The sequence below is a fragment of the Maniola jurtina genome, chromosome 28 (genome assembly GCF_905333055.1).
Source record: "Maniola jurtina chromosome 28, ilManJurt1.1, whole genome shotgun sequence".
Classification (NCBI taxonomy): Eukaryota; Metazoa; Arthropoda; class Insecta; order Lepidoptera; family Nymphalidae; genus Maniola; species Maniola jurtina.
The window spans coordinates 4,992,371-5,013,078 of NC_060056.1; the positions used below are offsets into that span (position 1 = coordinate 4,992,371).

General features: G+C 37.4%; 1 protein-coding gene across 1 annotated transcript; it reads right to left on the reverse strand.

Annotated features, from left to right (window-relative positions):
- Positions 1 to 1,051: 1,051 nt before the first annotated feature.
- On the reverse strand, positions 1,052 to 18,845 carry LOC123879461 (zinc metalloproteinase nas-14-like). Its single transcript, XM_045927162.1, has 10 exons — positions 18,571 to 18,845; positions 16,914 to 16,929; positions 16,445 to 16,613; positions 15,795 to 15,882; positions 15,438 to 15,484; positions 14,666 to 14,897; positions 13,797 to 13,969; positions 12,971 to 13,121; positions 12,036 to 12,178; positions 1,052 to 1,182 (listed from the first exon to the last, which is right to left on the reverse strand). The coding sequence occupies exons 1-10, from the start codon at positions 18,671 to 18,673 to the stop codon at positions 1,066 to 1,068; spliced, it is 1,239 nt and encodes a 412-aa protein (XP_045783118.1). The 5' UTR covers positions 18,674 to 18,845; the 3' UTR covers positions 1,052 to 1,065.
- Positions 18,846 to 20,708: the final 1,863 nt, after the last annotated feature.

The window sequence follows — 20,708 nt, forward strand, 5'->3', positions numbered from 1 at the left end:
CAATAACCCATCTAAACGCGTTCTTGTAAACGGAGACTTATTTGCATAGACTTACAGTTTAATTTACTTTGCTTTATATGCTAGAGATATCTTCGAGGTATTTGTTTCTGTATATTATTAATAGAGGATGTCAGCGACTTTGTCCGCGTGGATTTAGGTTTTTAAAGATCCCGTGGGAACTGTTTGATTTTCCGGGATAAAAAGTTGCCTATGTCATACAGGGACGCAAGCTACCTCGGTACCAAATTCCATACAAATCGGCTTAGCGGATGGGTTTTTGGGAATCCCGTTGGAACTCCTTGATTTTCCGGGATAAAAAATAGCCTATGTCCGTCCCCGGGATATAAGCTAACCCTGTACCAAATTCGTCAGAATCGGTTAAACTGTTGGGCCGGGAAAAGGTAGCAGACAGACAGACACACTTTCGCATTTATAATATTAAGTATGGATGTATTGTATGAGTATTGAGTAGTATACTAAAAAGCGGTCAAGTTTTAGTCTGATTCGCACGTTCTGTACCATCATAAAAAATTAATACTACTTATATACTTTTAATCTGCATATACAAGCTGCCATTCTTGTAAATTTTTGTATATTTTAAGGCAACATTTTCATGTTAAATAAACTATTGTTAAAATTAACATGGTGTTATTTTTTTTAATTATTTTATAGCACTGTATCACCTACACTGGCACTGTAAGGTAAGATTAGATTATTTAAGTCACAGATAAGCGTTACCTAAGTGCGGGTTTAAGTCACGCAGTTTTACTAACCCCCGACCCAAAAACAGGGGTGTTCTAAGTTTAACGTGTGTATCTGTCTGTGGCATCGTAGCTCCTAAACTAATTGAACCGATTTTAATTTTTTTCTTTTGTTTGAAAGGTGGCTTGATCGAGTGTTCTTAGCTATAATCCAAGGAAATCGGTTCAACCGTTTGTTATCAGCTCTTTTCTAGTTACTGTACCTTCACTTGTCGGGGGTGTTGTAAATTTTTAATTAACACTTGTAAAATCATGGCACAGATGGAAGGATATAAAAAAAAAACTCTACATATTAGTAAATAATTTATTTTTGTATTGTTTTGCTACACTGGTTACCGTACAATATATTGACAAGCTTCACATCAGATTCACTGAGATTTTTCGTATGCCCCATAGATAGAGTGCGTTGCCAAAGTTTATCCTGTAAAAATACAAAATACAAATTAGTAATATGTGTTGATTTGATGAGCAGAGCGTGGAACTGAGCTTGTGATGGATGCACGGGTTATTCGAAATAAACACTTTTATTGACCAGTCTCAAATTATATTAAATATTAATTAAAAAAGATACAGAGAGCGTCCGTCATGTTTGGAGGGCGAAACCAAAGAGAACAAGTAAGTATAGACAACATTCAATGATAATATTAACATGGATATAAAGCCGTATATAGACTTTCCAACACTTCCCCTTACGGCTTACATATTATGTCCAATACTATACAAATAATCATTGATACAAATAAATGTAAGTCCAAAAAAATGTATACAAAAACAATATTCTACTATGTAAAGGTAGTAGTTGTCACTTCTACATTAAGGAAAAAATGTATGTCAAATATGCATATAAAATAACATTCTACTATGTAGAGACAGTCATTTTCAAACTCATATTCTCAATGAAGCTACAATGTTTCTGTACACACAGAGGTTTAGTCAATACATCAGCTATCATCTTGTCTGTAGAAAGGTACTTTACTGAAATAGAGTCATTCTTAATTAAGTCTTTAACAAAATGATATCTGATATCAATATGTTTCGTTCTTTTATGACAAAATTCCTTACATTCTAAAAGCTTATGTGCGCTTTGATTGTCATTGAATACAGTGCAAGGAACTTCCTTATGTACTATTTCTGAAAGCAAGTTTTTTATAAAACAAACATCTTTACAAACATCACCTATAGCTAGGTATTCTGCTTCTGTACTCGAAAGTGCAATACAGCGTTGTTTACGTGATTCCCAGTTAATAGTATTATTACCCAGCTTAATGACGAAACCAGTAAACGATTTTCTGTCATTTTCGTCATTACCCCAGTCGGCATCGGTATATGCTCTTATATCCAAGTTAACACTTTTTACATAACATAAAGAGTAGTTAATTGTACCAGCTAAATACCTAAGAATACGCTTCGCCGCAATCCAGTGGGAGCTATCAAAGCTGTTGTTAAACTGGCTTAACTGACTACATGCAAAAGTGATATCAGGTCTAGTACATACAGATAAATACATAAGACTACCTATCAGCTGCCTGTAGTTATAGGTCTCATCAAGTATACAAGCACTTTCATCTTTAGGTAGAGTCAACTTTGAATTTAAAGCCATAGGTGTCGCAATAGGTTTACAATCTTGCATATTAAATCGCCTTAACAGTTTCTTAATATACTCAGTTTGATCTAAACACAAAGTTCCCTTTGACCTATCTCTAGTGACTCTCATGCCTAAGCAATTTTTCAACGGACCTAAGTTCTTGACATTAAACTCTTTCTCTAAAACATTCAGCAATTCAATCTTAACTGAGCTGTTCTTAGAATAAAAAACATAGAAATCATCTACATATAAAGCTATGATAACAAAGTCATTGTGAGATCTTTTTGTGTAAATACATGGTTCACATAGAGACTGTTTGAAACCGTTATCTACAAGTACACTGTTTACTTTTACATTCCACATCTTGCTAGCTTGTTTTAAACCATATATGCTCTTTTGTAAAAGACAGACACGATTATCGTTCTTACTACGAAAACCCTCAGGTTGTTCCATGTATATAACCTCATTTAAGTTACCATTCAAAAATGCAGTTTCTACATCAAGATGATCTATTTCTAAGTCCATTTCATTAGCCAATGAAAACAAAATTCTCATAGATGAATGGCGAACTACAGGAGAAAAAGTTTCGTTATAATCTATTCCCTGCTTTTGAGTAAAACCTCTGGCTACAAGCCGCGCCTTAAATCTATCAAACTTTCCATCAGCATCATGCTTTAGTTTATACACCCACTTACACTTGACAACATTCGCGTTAGTAGGTCTACTCACCAACTTCCATACCTGATTTGACACCAGGGAGTCATGCTCAGTGTGCATCGCATCAATCCAATTGTTACAATGTGGTGAAGCGATAGCATCCGCATAAGACTGTGGTTCCTCTAATAAGGTATGCTGAGTTAGCATTGAATAGTCTTCATACCTTCGTGGTGGACGTCTTTCACGAATAGGACGACCGGACAAACCAATTGTAGCTTCACTACTCGGCTGCACAGCTTCCCCTCCACATGACACCTGGCTAGATGATGTCAGACGCTCATCACGTCCATCATCAGCAGACTCGCCACTTGAGATGGGCTCGCTCTCACTTAATGTCTGGTGGTCATCGTCATGGACTCCATCTGAAACATTTGTTAAATTATTGTTAGTTTCATTGTTAATTTCCACAATAGTATCATGACGTTCAATTGCCTCAACATTATTATTCATTAAATTATTGTCATTTAAAATAGAATAATAATAATTATCATCAGAAATTTTCGGTCCATTATCATAATAAAACTTATTCTCTATAAAATCTACACTATGGGATAATATCACAGTATTAGGACTAGATGGCTCGCATAAACGATAGCCTTTTGTACTCTCACTATAACCAACGAAAATAGCTAATTTTGCCTTAGCATCTAATTTCTGGCGTTTCTGTGATGGATTTAGACAGTATGCAACACAGCCAAACACCCGAAGGTGACTGAGATCTACCTTAGATCCACTCCAAACCTCCTCAGGTAAACGTCCCTCTAAAGCTACTGTGGGAGCCCTATTTTTTAAGTAAATAGCAGTCATAACTGCCTCTCCCCAATAACGCTTGCAGAGACCTGACTTGCTAAGCATACATCTAACTCTGTCTAGCAGCACACGATTAAGGCGCTCGCTGACCCCGTTTTGTTGCGGACAGTAAGGGACAGTACTCTGATGTACAATACCTTCCCTTTTCAGATAATCAGAGAAGTTTTTATTAAAATATTCACCACCTCTATCGGACCTTAGAACTTTAATTGACAACCCTAACTGTTTCTCAGAATGTGCTTTAAAAGTGATAAAATGTGACATTACCTCAGATTTGTGCTTCATGAGATATCCAAAAGTCTTCCTAGTGTAGTCATCTGTAAAGGTCACTAGGTATCTCGCTCCACCCCAGCTCGGTTCCTGCATCGGGCCGCAGACGTCACTATGTATGAGTTCCAGTGGTCGATTAGCACGCGTCGCCTGTCCCTGCGGATAAGATGCGGCCGACATCTTCCCCTCAAGACATGCCACACAGTTGTTTAAGTCTTCATCCTGAAACATCACACCACATGCACCATCCCGTAAACATTTCATACCTCGGAGACTAAGGTGTCCTAGACGTCTGTGCCACAACTCCGCTGGAGAACCTGCTGCGACTATGGCCCTCGGTGATTCCTGGCTACCTTCCAGGAACAAGGAGTGATCCATGGGCGAGAAATTGTTAGTTTTCACATTAACACAAACGTTTAGTTTATATAAACCATTACAACGTACAGCACATGCAATTAGGTTACCAACACCAGTGGTTTTGCTCTTATGGTTATAAATTAGACAGCCTCTCCTATCAAATATAACTTCATGGCCACTCTCAACTAATTTTGATACGGAAATTAGATTACAAGAAAGTTGGGGAACATACATTACATTGGACAATGATAACGGACTCACTTGCTGTTTAACTTCTAAATCAATATGCCCTCGACCTTCACAAGTAATTTCAGTATTATTGGCTACTTTGACGCTAAGTTTACATGGTATAAATTTTTTAAAATAACATTGGTTATTAACCATATGATTACTAGCACCACTGTCCAAATAAAAGTCCTGTGATGGTAACTGAGCTATGAATGCAGACACTAGGTTATTAGTCGCGGCACTAGCAGCTTTCGGATTCTTCTTCATACGCTTAAGCTTAAAGCACCTGGATTTTCTGTGACCAGTATTGTGACAGAAATCACAAAAGACAGTTCCATTCTTGTTGCTTATATAAGCAGCGGTATTAACAGAAGTTTTTCTTGAGTATTCTTGAAGTAGTCGAGCCTTGACGAGTTCACTGGAAATCTGATTTGTGACAGTAACTGTTGATAAACTTGAAACAAGAGTATCATAGTCAGACGGAAGTCCGCTGAGAAGTATTTCCGCCACCTCAGCATCCTCAATAGTCCTTCCAATGTCTTGGAGCTGCTGAACTAATGTGGTGACATTTTGTATATATAAACTCATCGAACTAAAATCAGCAAACTCAATCCGATGCAACTTCCTCAGCAATAGGACACGTCTATATAGGCCTCGATCCTCAAACACTTCAGAAAGTTTTTTCCAAGCTGCAGCAGCCGAAGTCTCATTCCTTACATATTGATATAAGTCCTTTTTGATGGATAAACATATTCGTGCAAGAGCACGTGCTTGACGCACCGCGTCATCGTCTCGTCCCTCAACTGCGTCCCACAATCCTTCCAGTATGAGAACATTTTTAATACAAAATTTCCAAGTGTGAAAATTCGAAGAACCGTCGAGTTTTTCAAAGTTGTTCATGCGGGTTAAATCACCCGTACATGACTCCGACGAATCCATTGACCCGGCATACAATCTCAATGCTCAAAACAAAATGTCTTCCGTTCGGTTACACTTCTATGTTTAAAGTCTGGGTCAAATAACCTGTTGATTTGATGAGCAGAGCGTGGAACTGAGCTTGTGATGGATGCACGGGTTATTCGAAATAAACACTTTTATTGACCAGTCTCAAATTATATTAAATATTAATTAAAAAAGATACAGAGAGCGTCCGTCATGTTTGGAGGGCGAAACCAAAGAGAACAAGTAAGTATAGACAACATTCAATGATAATATTAACATGGATTCGACATTAGACGTTTGACGTTTAACAGAGTAGACGTATATCGATAGCTCCTATATTTAAAATTGTAAAACATCGAACTTACTGCTATAATTACAATAAAAGTGTTAAGTGTACAAAGCTAACTATTTTTACAGTGTGGTGATAAATAATTTTCAATCGAATTCGCTTGCAAAAGTGCTAAAATCAGTGTAATAACTTCTCGATACAATGACTAATAATATCATTAATTTACAAATGTCGGTACCTATAAATTAATGATCTGCGAACGCTGTCAGTGTCACGCGGCACGCTTTATCGTTCAGAATCCAATAGGCGTCTATTAATTCGTCGCTTCCCTAACACGTTTCCGTGGCCAGTTGGTAACTACGCCGACTCGCTCCAAAGAGGACCCGGTTCGAGACTCGCCGCGGAGATTGGACTTTTTTCAAGTTATATTTCTTCTTAATTTGTAAACAAAATTTACAATGGTTGGAACTTGCGAAGCATGCCAGGCACACATTACTGTGACGATGAAACGCATAAAATGTATCATTTGTAACTTCATGTATCATTCTGAATGTGTCCGATTTACTGGCGATACAACATCTGCACGAATGCAATGGAAGTGCCCTAGTTGCGTGGCGACTGAGCGAAAAGGTGGAGATAACAGCAATACACCCGTGCGAGTAGAGAAAACTAGCAAAACTGTGCGAACTGTAGCCGCCGATTCCGATATTTCGGAGTCTGAACGCGATGTCCCCGTAGCCCCGACTTATAATGACCCAAACTTAATTGTTAGTCGACTTGAACACTTTCTAGACGCAAAGCTGCAATCGATTAAATGCGAAATAATCGAGGAATTAAAAACCACTATCTTCACCGAATTGAAAAACGAAATAACATCGTTATCTTCACAATTTTCTCAATTGCAGACTTCCTATAGTCAACTTCAGTTGGAAAATGACCAACTTAAGAGTGACGTATGCGCGCTGCTGGAACGTATCAGTGTGTCCGAGGATCAAGTGTCGGAACTGCGTTCACAGTTTAATAGACAGCAGCAACAGGCGAGAATGAATAATTTGGAAATTGTAGGGTTGCCACAAACCAGCAGTGAATCGCCTGTCGATTTAGTACTGAGCATTGCTGAATACGCTGGCGTCGAGCTCAACCGTGGGGATGTTGACTTTGCACATCGCGTCCAGCCTCAAAAAGTCATAGCTGGCAGGCCCAAACCTATTGTAGTCAAGCTAGCCGACCGTCTATCTAAAGATAAAATACTCTCAGGCCTGAAAAACAAAAAGGGCATCTGCACCAGAGATATAGGCATCGGTGGAACTGAGAAAAAATTTTTCGTAAATGAACACCTAACCCCTGAGAACAAACAGCTGTTAAAGTCAACTAAAAATTTAGCAAAAGAGAAAGCGTACAAGTTTGTCTGGGTTAGGAATTGTAACATTTTTTTAAGAAAAAACGAAGAATCGCCGGCACTGCACATTCGTTTCGAAAAGGATTTAGCCAAGATAAAGTGACTTTGAACATTAAAATATTATTGTGTTATCTTTTAATAGTTATTTCAATTATTCTTATTCTGTCTTTACTCAAGATTACTAGCGCCTTTTGTAAAACTCCACAGCATAATAAGCAACATCTTAATCACACTCTAAACACTAACACTTGCATCGAACACTCAACACATACACACTTTATTAAACCACACACAAAATATATTCCTCATCCAACTCGCTCCCGAATTCACAAATCAAATATCATACAACATTTTTACCACACCCACGTCACTTTTAAAATAAACGTCAGAATTATTCCGTCTCGATCTTCAAGCAAATGTTACCTTATATATCCGAACAATTCAGCCTGTCTTCATTACTCACAATACTGCCTAGGTATATCCATATATTACTTTTCTATATTTTGGTACTTATTGCACATTCAAGGGCGCTAATACAATAGAAATACTATACCAAAATGTGCGTGGTCTACGCACTAAAACGAATGAATTTAGACAAAACATACTAAACCACGATTATGACTTAATTTTAATTACAGAATCATGGCTCACTAACGGTATCTATGACAGTGAGATCTGTGACAATAGATATGACATCTTACGATGTGACCGAAACCAGGAAACATCTGCTAAAAAAATGGGTGGGGGAGTTCTATTATGTGCGTCAAAGAAGCTACATATCCAACATCAACGTGAGTGGATCTGTCCCGGCGTCGAATCCTTGTGGGCAACTATACCAGCTGACTCACTCAAAATTCCAGGGCACCGCAACCTTCATATTGGATTAATATACGCACCACCAGACTCAGAGTTACCTATTCGACTCGAGTCAGTCTCTAACCGTCTGGCAGAAGTTCTGGCAACTCACCCCAATGACTATTTTATCTTAGCTGGCGATTTTAACTTACCGAATGTTACTTGGACTGATACCGGCCCCACAGTACAAAAACGTGGCTCAGTGGAACTACAGAATTCTTTTATAAAAATTTTGGACATATGTAATCTCTCTGGCTTGGCACAACATAACACTATCCTTAACAGTAAGGGTAACACTTTAGACCTCTTGTTTAGCAACATTGATTTTGTTGTTCACCGCGGCATTAATCCCCTCGTCGCAGAAGACGTATACCATCCATGTCTAGAATTTAATCTCTCGAATCTATTTATCCGTAATACTCGACACAAACCCGTGAAAAGACCTAATTTCTATAAAGGAGACTACGTAAAAATAAACGAATACCTTTCAGGAATTAACTGGCATGAGCTGCTAGTAGCTGACTCCATTAATGAAACAACAAATATTTTCTACGCCATTCTAAACGATGCCATAAATAAATTTGTGCCACTCAAAGTTAAATATAAATCTAATTTCCCTGTATGGTACTCTAGGTCTTTAACTCATATAGTGAAAGAAAAACTACAGAAGCACAAGCAATGGAAAGAAAGTAGAAACCCTCGCGATTACGACGAGTTTGTTATACTCAGGGCCCGCCAAAAACTTGTACAGAGACAATGCCATACCTCTTACACTCAGCGTATGCAATGCTACATCCGCAAAGATCCTAAACTTCTATTCTCTTATACAAAGTCCCTAAGAAAAAGTGATCAAGGATATCCCACCAAGCTCACTCTTGGAAATACTACATACACAGACGAAACTTCAGCTTGTAATGGATTCAGCCAATATTTTGAGAGTGTATTCGTAAAACCGGCGAGCTCGTACGATGTAACAAGTTCTCTAAATTTAAACCATAACGAAACCATTTGCAAAATTATTGTGAGTGAAGATGAAGTTTGTAAACTACTGAAAAATTTAAAAACTAATAAGGGAGCGGGTAGTGATGGCATCCCACCCGTCTTTCTAACTAAGTGTGCTAACAATTTAGCACTGCCACTCTCCATAATTTTTAACCTGTCCATTAATGTATTTGGCAATTTCCCAGATATATGGAAAGAAGCACTTATAGTACCTATACATAAAAGCGGATCAAAAACCCAAATAGAAAATTATCGGCCCATTTCAATCCTAAACGTGATGAGTAAAATATTTGAAAGAGTTGTCTATAGACATATATGTCCCATTATAACTAGGTCTATTCCCTACGAGCAGCACGGTTTCATGAAGAGCCGTTCTACCGTTACAAATTTAGCTGTTTTCACGGATTATGTACTACAAAGCATGGATGAGAGATATCAAGTGGATGTGGTCTACACAGACTTCGAAAAAGCATTCGACCGCGTAGATCACGTTATCCTACTTCAAAAACTAAGCGTGCTTGGAATAAATGGGAGCCTGCTCCGGTGGTTTACTTCATACATTAAAAAGCGTATGCAAGCAGTCGTGACGGGTAGTGCTAGAAGTAACTTCGTGATGATACCCTCAGGAGTACCCCAGGGGTCCATTTTAGGCCCTCTTTTATATAACGCCTATATATTTGACATTGGAAGCTGCTTCCAACATGCGCAATACCTAATGTTTGCGGACGATAAAAAAGTGTTTGTTAAAATACGTTCCATTGAAGATTGCCACAAGTTACAGCAAGACCTTAATGCTTTGACAGAATACTATGCGAGGAACAGAATCACAGTTAATGTTAAAAAGTGCCACCATATAACTCTGACTCGTAAAATTAATACACTTGAATTCGATTACAGAATCAATGGGACAAGTATACCCAAAGTGACCACCGTTAGAGATCTGGGTATCCAAATTGATGCAAAACTTTCAATGACTGACCATATCGATAATGTAGCTAATAGAGCCTACAAACAACTGGGTTTCATCAAACGGGTAACTCGGTATTTTAGTAATGTGGATTGCATTAAATCACTTTACTTTGCGTATGTCAGGAGTATTCTTGAATATGCGTGTAGTATTTGGTCGCCCCAATACATAATATATATCCAAAGGCTTGAAAGCATACAGAGGCAGTTTGTGAAATTCTTAGCTTTTAAAGATTTTAAAAAATTCAATAGTTATGAGGAAGCGTGTTCGTATTACAGTATCGACTCGCTAGAACAAAGAAGAGAACAGCTGGATATGCTATTACTGCAAGCTATTTTGACTGGCTCGATCGACTGTCCTAGCCTGTTGTCAGCCTTTTCATTTAGTGCACAATCTCTACGAACACGCCACACGCGCCTTCTGTATGTTCCCAAATCCAACACAAATTATGGTCAAAATTCTATAATTCCGCGCCTGGCACGCACTTATAATAAGCAGTATGCTGAGTTCGACTTATTTCACCTGACAAAAAATAAATTAAAAAAGGAATTCCATCTTCGCAAAAAAAAAAAAAAAAATTGATAACAACTAAACATGCACACACTCACGCACAATCATATACACCACACACACGCACACACACACACACACACACACACGCACGCACGCGCACACACACACACACACACACACACACACACACACACACACACACACACACACACACACACAGTTTTAATTTTTGTACATCTCTTTGTTTTTATTGTTTTTCTTTATATTATTGTATACTCTGTTAAAATACTTGTCAATTAATTTTAAGAAGGTAATCTCATGTGGCCTTAAGTTTAACTTAGATTTATTATAATAATTATGTTGTATAACGCTGTTGATTACAATTGAATAATAAAATAAAATAAAAAAAAGATATAAAGCCGTATATAGACTTTCCAACAATATGTTTGATCACAAAGTGGTTACTTTATCAACTATCATAGACCTTTAATGACGCACAAGTGAGGTTTACTTTACACTTTTATCGCACTAGTGTGTTCTAACACTTCATAGTTTTTTTAACCCCCGACCCAAAAAGAGGGGTGTTATAAGTTTGACGTGTGTATCTGTGTTTCTGTGTATCTGTGTATCTGTCTGTGGCATCGTAGCTCCTAAACTAATGAACCGATTTTAATTTAGTTTTTTTTGTTTGAAAGGTAGCTTGATCGAGAGTGTTCTTAGCTATAATAATCCAAGAAAATCGGTTCAGCCGTTTGAAAGTTATCAGCTCTTTTCTAGTTACTGTAACTTTCACTTGTCGGGGGTGTTATAAATTTTTAATTTACACTTGTAATTATCAACTGTCGTTAAGCTTAATGCATATATTCATATAATGACATGTTTACCGAGAAAACAAGTGTTATAGGAACCTCATAATGGTTTTAAAATATATTTAAAAAAAAAACGACTCTATTTTCAGAGTATTTTTTCTATGCCTATCATAACCGGCTCATTACCGATGAGACCATGTGGTCTCCTCTCAGAACGAGAAGGGTTCATGCTACTATTTGCCACCCTGCTGGCCAAGTGCGGATTGGCAGACTTCACAAACCTCTGAGAACACTATGGAGAACTCTCAAGCATACAGGTTTCCACACGATGTTTTTCTTCACCGTTAAAGCAAATGAAATTTTTTATTTTTTATTTTTAAAGAATATCAGCCATGCTAATCATGACTAACACTCCCCTTTTCCCCTACGATTCAGCGTAAAGCTTGTGCCAGGAATTTGGCGGTTCCTCTGGTACTGCAAATGTTAATGGGCGGCGTTTGCTCGCTATTTTTATTAAAAAAAAAGGAATACCTGTATAGGCTGCACAGTGGTGGCTCCAAGATCACATCTACTACACATGTAGTTGGCTGGTGCGTGGGTGACGCTTTCAAAGTCGTACGGTATTTGGACTATCCATGCTTCTTCTGGTGCTTTTTCTAAATACTGTTCTTTACCTAGAAGTTAGAAAATACAACCGGTCAATTTAAAGTCATACTTTGTACAATTTGGTTATTGAAAGCACTTCATGAACAAAAGAACCGGCCAAGTGCGAGTCAGACTCGCGCATCGCAGGTTCCACAATCGGGTATTTTTTCCGACATTTTGAACGATAAATCAAAAAAATATACTAACCAAAAATCTGTTTTATAATTCACAGGTAAAGCCTTTTCATATGTTACCCCCTTGGTAAAATTATCTTACTTAGGAAATTGAAAATGCTAATTATTTTGTTCATGAACATATTTTAATGTTTTTTTTGTGATGACGTAATCACAAATTCACGGTTTTCGGATTTTTTCCTTTACTTGTGCTATAAGACCTACCTATCTGCCAAATTTCATGATTCTAGGTCTACGGGAAGTACTCTAATAGGTTTCTTGACAGACACGACGGACGGACGGACGGACAGACACAGATAGACAGACAGACAGACATACAGACAGATAGACAACAAAGTGATCCTATAAGGGTTCCGTTTTTCCCTTTGAAGGACGAACGTATCCCGGATGAGTTCGAAATTACGAGTAGTCGGGCATACAAACACGAGAGTTTAACCGACATACAATACACCGATTATACAATCGAAGATTACCTATTTAAATGATAAAAGAGCGTGGTTTGATCTGCAACTCGCTCCAGCAATGCGCGGGAAAAGGCATTTCGAACGAAAGTGACGATTCAAAAGAACTTGTAAAAGTCTAATTGAATAAAAATATTTTGAATTTGAATTTATTCTAGGTATTTACCCATTGCAACATTATTCCAGTTGATTATGACATAGTTGTCTCTATCAAAGCGATTTGACATCATCGGCACTCCTATTATACGTAACAAATTGTTGATAGTGTGCGCCGCATGGCCGGCAGCTCCGTTTACCATTGAAGATAGTTTTACTGTCTGCAATTCAATGTTATGTATTTGCACTATGAAAGTGGCTCTTATTACCTACTCCATAGCTCCATTCATGTGACGCCACTGTCAAAATGGTAGAACATTACATTTAATATTTAACCGTATTATCGCACGTGCGAATATTAAAGCAGTGCTTTAATATCCGAACCTACAGAGACTATGGTAAAATTATTGAATGTGAACACGACCACCCAACAGAATAGCTGTTTTGAGCTGAACAAGTGATCCATACTAATATTATAAATGCGAAAGTGTGTCTGTCTGTCTGTCTGCTACGTTTTCACGGCCCAACCGCTGAACCGATTTTAATGAAATTTGGTACAGACTTGGAATACATTCCGGGGAAGGACATAGGCTACTTTTTATCCCGGAAACTCAAAGAGTTCCCATGGGATCTAAAAATATCGAAATCCACGCGGGCGAAGCCGCGGGCATCCCCTAGTAAATAATAATTAAAAAGTCGTGGCACAAATTTTAATACCCGACCTGTAGGCAAGGGTTTTAATTCAAATAACACCGACTGTTTTAAACAGCTACTTTGCGCACTTGCAACATAAAATAACTATTATGATATTGGTAAAATTAACTCTTAGCGTTTCTAAATACGTGCTTGCCCACGGCTCGGGCTCACTTTATTTTCGAAGAATAAAATAGACTTACCTGTTTTCCCTCAACGAATCCAAACCTAGGCATATCATCGCCAGATTCATCGAACCATATTAAGCTTTTTGGCAACAAAGCACCGTCCAATACAACCTCTTGAAATACTACACACGTTGCTAGCTCTACAGTGGTCATTGCGTGTTTTAGGGCTTTGAAATCAACTGTGTCAACTGTAAATTAAAATATTATAAATAACTAGCGACCCGCCCCGGCTTCGCACGGGTGGACACTACCACGAAAAATCCTATCTATTTTCCGGGATAAAATATAGCCTATACGGATTCGGAAGAATCCCTCTAAGTAATGGTAAAAGAAATTTTGAAATCGGTCCAGTAGTTTTTGAGCCTATTCAATACAAACATACAAAAATACAAAGGTTTCCTCTTTATAATATTAGTATAGATAAATTAATAAAATTCCTCAATGACAAAGTTGCGTGGAAGCAACCGGCTGAGCTTTCATTTGCCCACAAGATAGTGTATTGTTACATAAGTAGGTATATTATATAACTTTATATAGGTAATTTGAAAAGAGCAACTGCTGAGTTTCTTGCCGGCTCTTCTCATTACAGTCTACTTTCTGATGAGGTGGTAGAGTCACAGACGTTGCATGACACTTGTTGTCTTATATTATGAAATAAATACATTCTGATATTACACAGTTTCAATTAAATTAATTAGCAGTCTGATATTTTCTTACTAGGTAAATATTTTACTTACTTAGGTATTACAATTTTATTTACATCATCATCGCCGTCGTTCAGCGGCTTCCACATACTAAGTTTGATTACTTAGCATACCTACATATTAAAATTTACATACGTACAGGCTACAGCTAAGTAATAATTAATTAATTATGATACGTACCCAATTTCTGGTCAACTCCATACAAAACTATTCCCATAGGCCATAGTTTGTCATTATAATACTTTAGGTTGGCATTACTGAGTTGCACGGAGTCCAATGAGTCTTTATCACTCCGTCGTCTTACTGTTGGCAGTATTGGAGGCGTTATGAGTCCACATTCAGTTTTGTAATGAGAGTTTATGTAATTACGCTCCCATGACGATATTAATGATGATTTTATTATGTTAGGGTCCTGGAATCAAAGTCAAAATCATTTATGGTCATGAGCCAACTCCACCACCGGTTCGGAAAGCATATGCTACTGAAAAGAGCTACGCAAGGAACAATTTCACGGCCCGGAAAATCAAAATTTTCCCACGGAATTAAAAAAACTATAGCCACATGGAGGAAGTAGCAGGCATCAAATAAGAACCTAAATCCATCATCTACTTTAATTCCATCAGCCTGTACGCGTCCACTGCTGGACATAGGCATTTTCAAGAGCGTGCCACCAAACACAGTCCACCACTTTCCTCATCCACCCGCTCCCCGCCACCTTCTTCAGGTCATCGGTCCAGCGGGCTGGAGGTCGTCCCACACTGCGCTTACCGGTACGCGGTCTCCACTCCAGAACACGTCTGCCCCATCGACTGTCGGTTCTGCGACAGACATGGCGCCACCATTCATTGGCCATTGCCACTTCAGCTTGTTGATCCTTTGAGCTATTCGGTCGCTTTTTTCTTCTGCGATCATCTACTTAGTTAACAATATATTAGTAGAAAGACAAACTTACTTTTTCCTCAAACCTATTCACCAAATCGTAGCTATTCACTGTATTATCTATAAAAAGAAAAGTAGTTATCTAAGTACATAATTAAATTTTTTAACACATTTAAGTACCTACCTATGTACGTTACAGGAGCAAGTGATATAGCTTCGACCGTAAATGGTGCACCACCACGCAGGCCAAGTGGAGAATATTATTAATATTATGGAGAACTCTCAGGCTCCTCACGTTTCCTCGCGATGTTTTCCTTCATCGTTATAGCAAGTGATACGTGAAATAGACGAGTGCCTATCGAACCCCCCGACTTGGAGTAGGTATATATTGATATGTAATTTTATAATAGGTAGTATAGAAGTACTTTACCACTAGAATCGATACTCGCTCGTAGCATTTCCATAACAATCCTTGCTATTTCCTTCTGATTCAAGCATTTGTAGCCAATTGGCATGTCCTGAAAATCAAAGTATAATAAAAATTAACACATAATACCTACCTACCTCATTAATAAGTATATTTAAGTTGCTCGTAAAGTCACCATTATACAACTGTCCTCAGACTGATAAAGTCAATTTTTACGCACTAGTGTATTTTCTCTTTACTGCACTAGTGCTTGCTTTTCAAATTTTTTTATTCGTTAACAAATTAGCCTTTGAGTACAATTTCACCTGGTGGTAAGTGATGAAATCGAAGATAGAAGAATTAAGATCCCTATCCTATGGAAACGATAGCAGTGATAGCACGTTGGCGGGTGGAACCATTACTTATTGTAGGTAGTAACTAGTAGGTACTTTTGAAGTATTTTTAAATTGTTGTGGTGAAAAACTAGTCTTTTAAAAAACATCCTTTTCCCCTAACTGCACCTCACCCCGAGAGAGGCCAGGTGAATGAATTTTGCTTGAGATTCAAGATTTTTAGTCAAAAACAGTACGCAAATACAGCTAAATGGCTTGGTGGCATTCCTACTGCCGGAGTAACCAGCCTCGACCGAAGCCACCCTCTACAAGCATACTTACCACAACAGTCTTACTAAAGTCGTAAAGATTGGGCGAACACATTTTCCTTTTATCATGATTATTGATGTAGAGAATTTTATCATTTTCCGTAGCGTTGAAGTCTGGAGCCGTTTGAAAGAATTTAATGCATATTTTGTCTTGTAGTTGCGATAGAGTCGATATTATTATTTCTTGAGAATGCGCATCTAAAATAAAAGCACTTATTATAATTCTTGTATGGTGGGAGGCTTCGGCCGTGGCTAGTTACCACCCTACTGGCTAAGCCGTGCCGCCAAGCGGTTTAGCGTTCCAGAATAATGCCGTGTAAAAACCAAAGGGGTATGGGTTTAATAAAAACTGCCATACCCCTTCCAGGTTAGCCCGCATCCATCTTAAGCTGCATCATCACTTATCACCAGGTGAGATGATAGTCAAGGGCTAACTTGTATCTGAATTTTAAAAAAATCACGCACTTCTATCTTTCCAGTTATCTTGAGAATGCGCATCTAAAATAAAAGCACCTATTATAATTTTTGTCCGGTAGGCTTCGGCCGTGGCTAGTTACCACTCACTCTACCGGCCAACCGTGCCGCCAAGGTTAGCCCTCTTCTATCTTAAGCTGCACCATCACTTACTACTTGGTGAGATTGTAGTCAATGGCTAACTTGTATCTGAATTTTAAAAAATACTGGTTGATGCCCGCGACTTCGTCCGCGTGGAATTAAGTTTCAAAAATCCCGTGTGAACTCTGATTAAAAAAGTAGCTTATCTTTCTCCATGTCTTTAACAGGGCTCCCTCCGTCACTCGCTTCATACAATCGTAGTTCCAATTTCATTTGAATACTAAGCAACCAAAGTCCATAAAATTTTGCAGACATATTCTAACTAATATCTGTCTGTGGTGTTTTAGATTTTTCTAAAAATATGTACCTAGTTTTAAAATTACAGGGGCTCAAAGATTTGTATGAAAATTTTTAAGACCGCGTAATTTTGAAACCGAATATTTTAACAGAAATCTGGAAAACCACAGACATAGATATTAGTTTCTAGAATATGTCTGCAAAATTTCATGGAGTTTGGTTGCTTAATATTCAAATGAAATTGGAACTACGATTGTATGAAACGAGTGACGGAGAGAGCCCTGTTAACTACACCCATGCAAAAAAATCACGTCAATCCGTTGCGACATGATTGAAGGACAAACCGGCACTTTCGCATTTATAATATGGGTAGGGATACCTACTTATCACTTCATATCATCATCATCAGCCTGTGGACGTCCACTGCTGGACATAGGCCTTCCCTATAGAGCGCCACCACACCCGGCCCTCAGCCTTCCTTATCCAGCCACTTCCCGCCGATGCCAATATCTATTTGCCTTATCTTGTAATTTTAGTGATTTAGTATTTTTCAAACCCGCATTGTATAGCGTGCAAAACTCGGGTCAATGCGGCACCTAAGACGCGGCATTGACTTCGAGTGACCTATTTACGGAACGTTCGTTGCCGTCAGTCAGATGTTTTATTTGCAATATATTATATTAACTTTTAAAAAATAAAGGATTTTTTTAAATTTATTTTTCGTAGTTTTTTTTTATGGTATACTTACGGATACATTCATTCGTCAACTCATCGCCGTCCAACTACTGAGTACGGATCTACGCTCAGAGTGAGGCACTGGAGAAGTGAAAATTAGCAGACTACGAATTTCACGATGTTTTCTTTCACCGTAAGGGGCAAGCGACGGGTCTGCCCGCGAAATTCAAATTTAATTTGGCTTTTCGCAATTTGTAAACTAATACGACAACGTAGGCTTATGGCACTTTAATTGCGCCAATGGCAGTATCATCCTCACAGGTTTATATAAAAATCTTTACTTGAAAGGGTCCAGTTTAAGAAACTAGCTCTAGTATCTACTAATTTGTGAGTTATAGTCGATACTAGAGCTAATTTCTGAAACTGGACCCTTTCAAGTAAAGATTTTTATATAAACCTGTGAGGATGATACTGCCATTGTCGCAAACAAAATACCATAAGCCTACGTTGTCGTATTAGTTTACAAATTGCGAAAAGCCAAATTAAATTTGAGTTTCGCGGGCAGGCCCGTCGCTTCCACCTTCAAACAAGTGATATTCAAGCAACACTTACCATAGTCCTTATTATTTATAGTATAATGAATTATTCCGTTCTTCCAAAGGATACCTCGTACAAAACTTGCATATAGACATAATGTAAAGTAAATATGAAACATAGTAAAGATTTTATATGAAATGTAAGTATATATGTTAAATATGAAACAGTAATAATATGTTGTATATGAAATAATATGTAGGTGTTTTTTTTTTATTAGAAAATTCGCAAATTGAAAACCATTGCGAAAAGCAATAAACTTTTTTATTGAAGTATGATTTTCATAGTGTTTTTTTTTTCTCTCGTCTGGCTTTACAAAGATTAGCCAATGTCAAGTTTGTAGTTATTTGTAACAAGTTAGTTAAACTATACAAGTATGGACCCCGTCTGTGCCGGCGCTCGCCGACACACGCACGGCACCCCCTTAGAGCGCTTTCCAGTCAGTTTTAACAAAAAAAACACTCCAAAAAGGCAGAGCACGCCCGCCAGCTAACACCAACACGGACGAAGTCCTTTTCATAGTATGTATATTCGTATTATTATCACAGTCTAGCAATAATACAGATCAGAGACAAACTAAATTGTTCATTTTTTTTATTATGTTAATATCACAGAGTTTTAGACTCGATAAAGAACAATTACTTGCTTTTTTAATTGGATAAAACATTGTTTTCACAGTATATTATCACAGCTTAACAATCGTACAGATCAGATTTCAATACTGCATTTTTGGTAATTTTATACAACAATTTGGAATATTAATTGATTTGACTAGACCACATAATAATAAATCAGACTTACAAGCGTAAATTAAAAATTTATAACACCCCCGACAAGTGAAGGTTACAGTAACTAGAAAAGAGCTGATAACTTTTAAACGGCTGAACCGATTTTCTTGGATTATAGCTAAGAACACTCTCGATCAAGCCACCTTTCAAACAAAAAAAAAAAAACTAAATGAAAATCGGTTAATTAGTTTAGGAGCTACGTGCCACAGACAGATACACAGATACACGCGTAAAACTTATAACCCCTCTTTTTGGGTCAGGGGTTAAAAATTGCTACTTTCATATCATCTTCTTCAAAACTTTATACATAAATGTATAGCCATTTTAATACAAGTCATTTTTACAGTTTATTAAAATTGTAAATACCTACATTGTTAGACAAAGTTGAATTCAGAGGACGATTACAGTAAAATAACAGTCATCTCTGATTGGTTGACGGCTGACGCTCGTGCATTATTGGCCAAAATCCATTGCCGTATCACAAATTCAGCGAATCACAGCAATTGAGTTTGCAGCAGCTTTTTCATAACCAACCCGGTTAGTTGGTTATGAAAAAGCTGTTACGTACACATGTCATTAAAATATTGTGATTTCAACAAGTATTGTTACATACATTAGAGCCTCGATAGCTCAACGGTTGAGGAGCGGACTGAATTCCGAAAAGTCGGCGGTTAAAACCCCCACCCGTTGCACTATTGTCGTACCCACTCCTGGCACAAGCTTTACGCTTAATTGGAGGGGAAAGGGGAGCATTAGTCATGATTAACATGGCTAATATTCTTTTTTTTTTACAAAAAAAAAATTTACAGATTTTTGACATTGTTTTCTTTTTGTAACCTTTTTGTTTTGTGGTGCAATAAAGTATATACATACATATTGTATAATTTATGACGTCACATGTTCTGATTCTGACTAACATAAAACATTATGTAGTAAACAGAATAGTACTAAATGTTTGATTTTTACAATTGCCTTTATAATTCCTAGTAATATATTTAATGTTATTTAGTTTTTTTTCTTATAAAATCGTTAACTATTATAATAACGTTAAAATTCACAAAATATTTTTTTTACAACACTCGTGTAACCAGCAGTTTTTTCTTTTCGATTTCTGCTCATATGGTAGATATTTTTTTTTACATGTTGAGTACATTTTGCTCCCCTTGACATTAAAAATGTTAAATTATATACTTACTTGCTTTGATATATCATATAGATGTCAAACATCATATAAAAATGGTTCATGAATACAATACTGAACTCAAAAGTTAATCCTACCTAGATTTGCCTACTGATTTTTATATATACTGTGGATTTACCTTCCTGTATTTTAAGCATGACTTTTTTCTTATTTTCCTTGTAATATTA

Coding starts and splice junctions, on each gene's coding strand:
- LOC123879461 (XM_045927162.1), bottom strand. CDS start 18,673: ATGTTTCATATTTACTTTACATTATGTCTATATGCAAGTTTTGTACGA. Junction 13,970..14,665: donor TGGAGTTGACCAGAAATTGG/GTACGTATCATA, acceptor TTTAATTTACAG/TTGACACAGTTGATTTCAAA. Junction 13,122..13,796: donor GATTCGTTGAGGGAAAACAG/GTAAGTCTATTT, acceptor ATTGAATTGCAG/ACAGTAAAACTATCTTCAAT.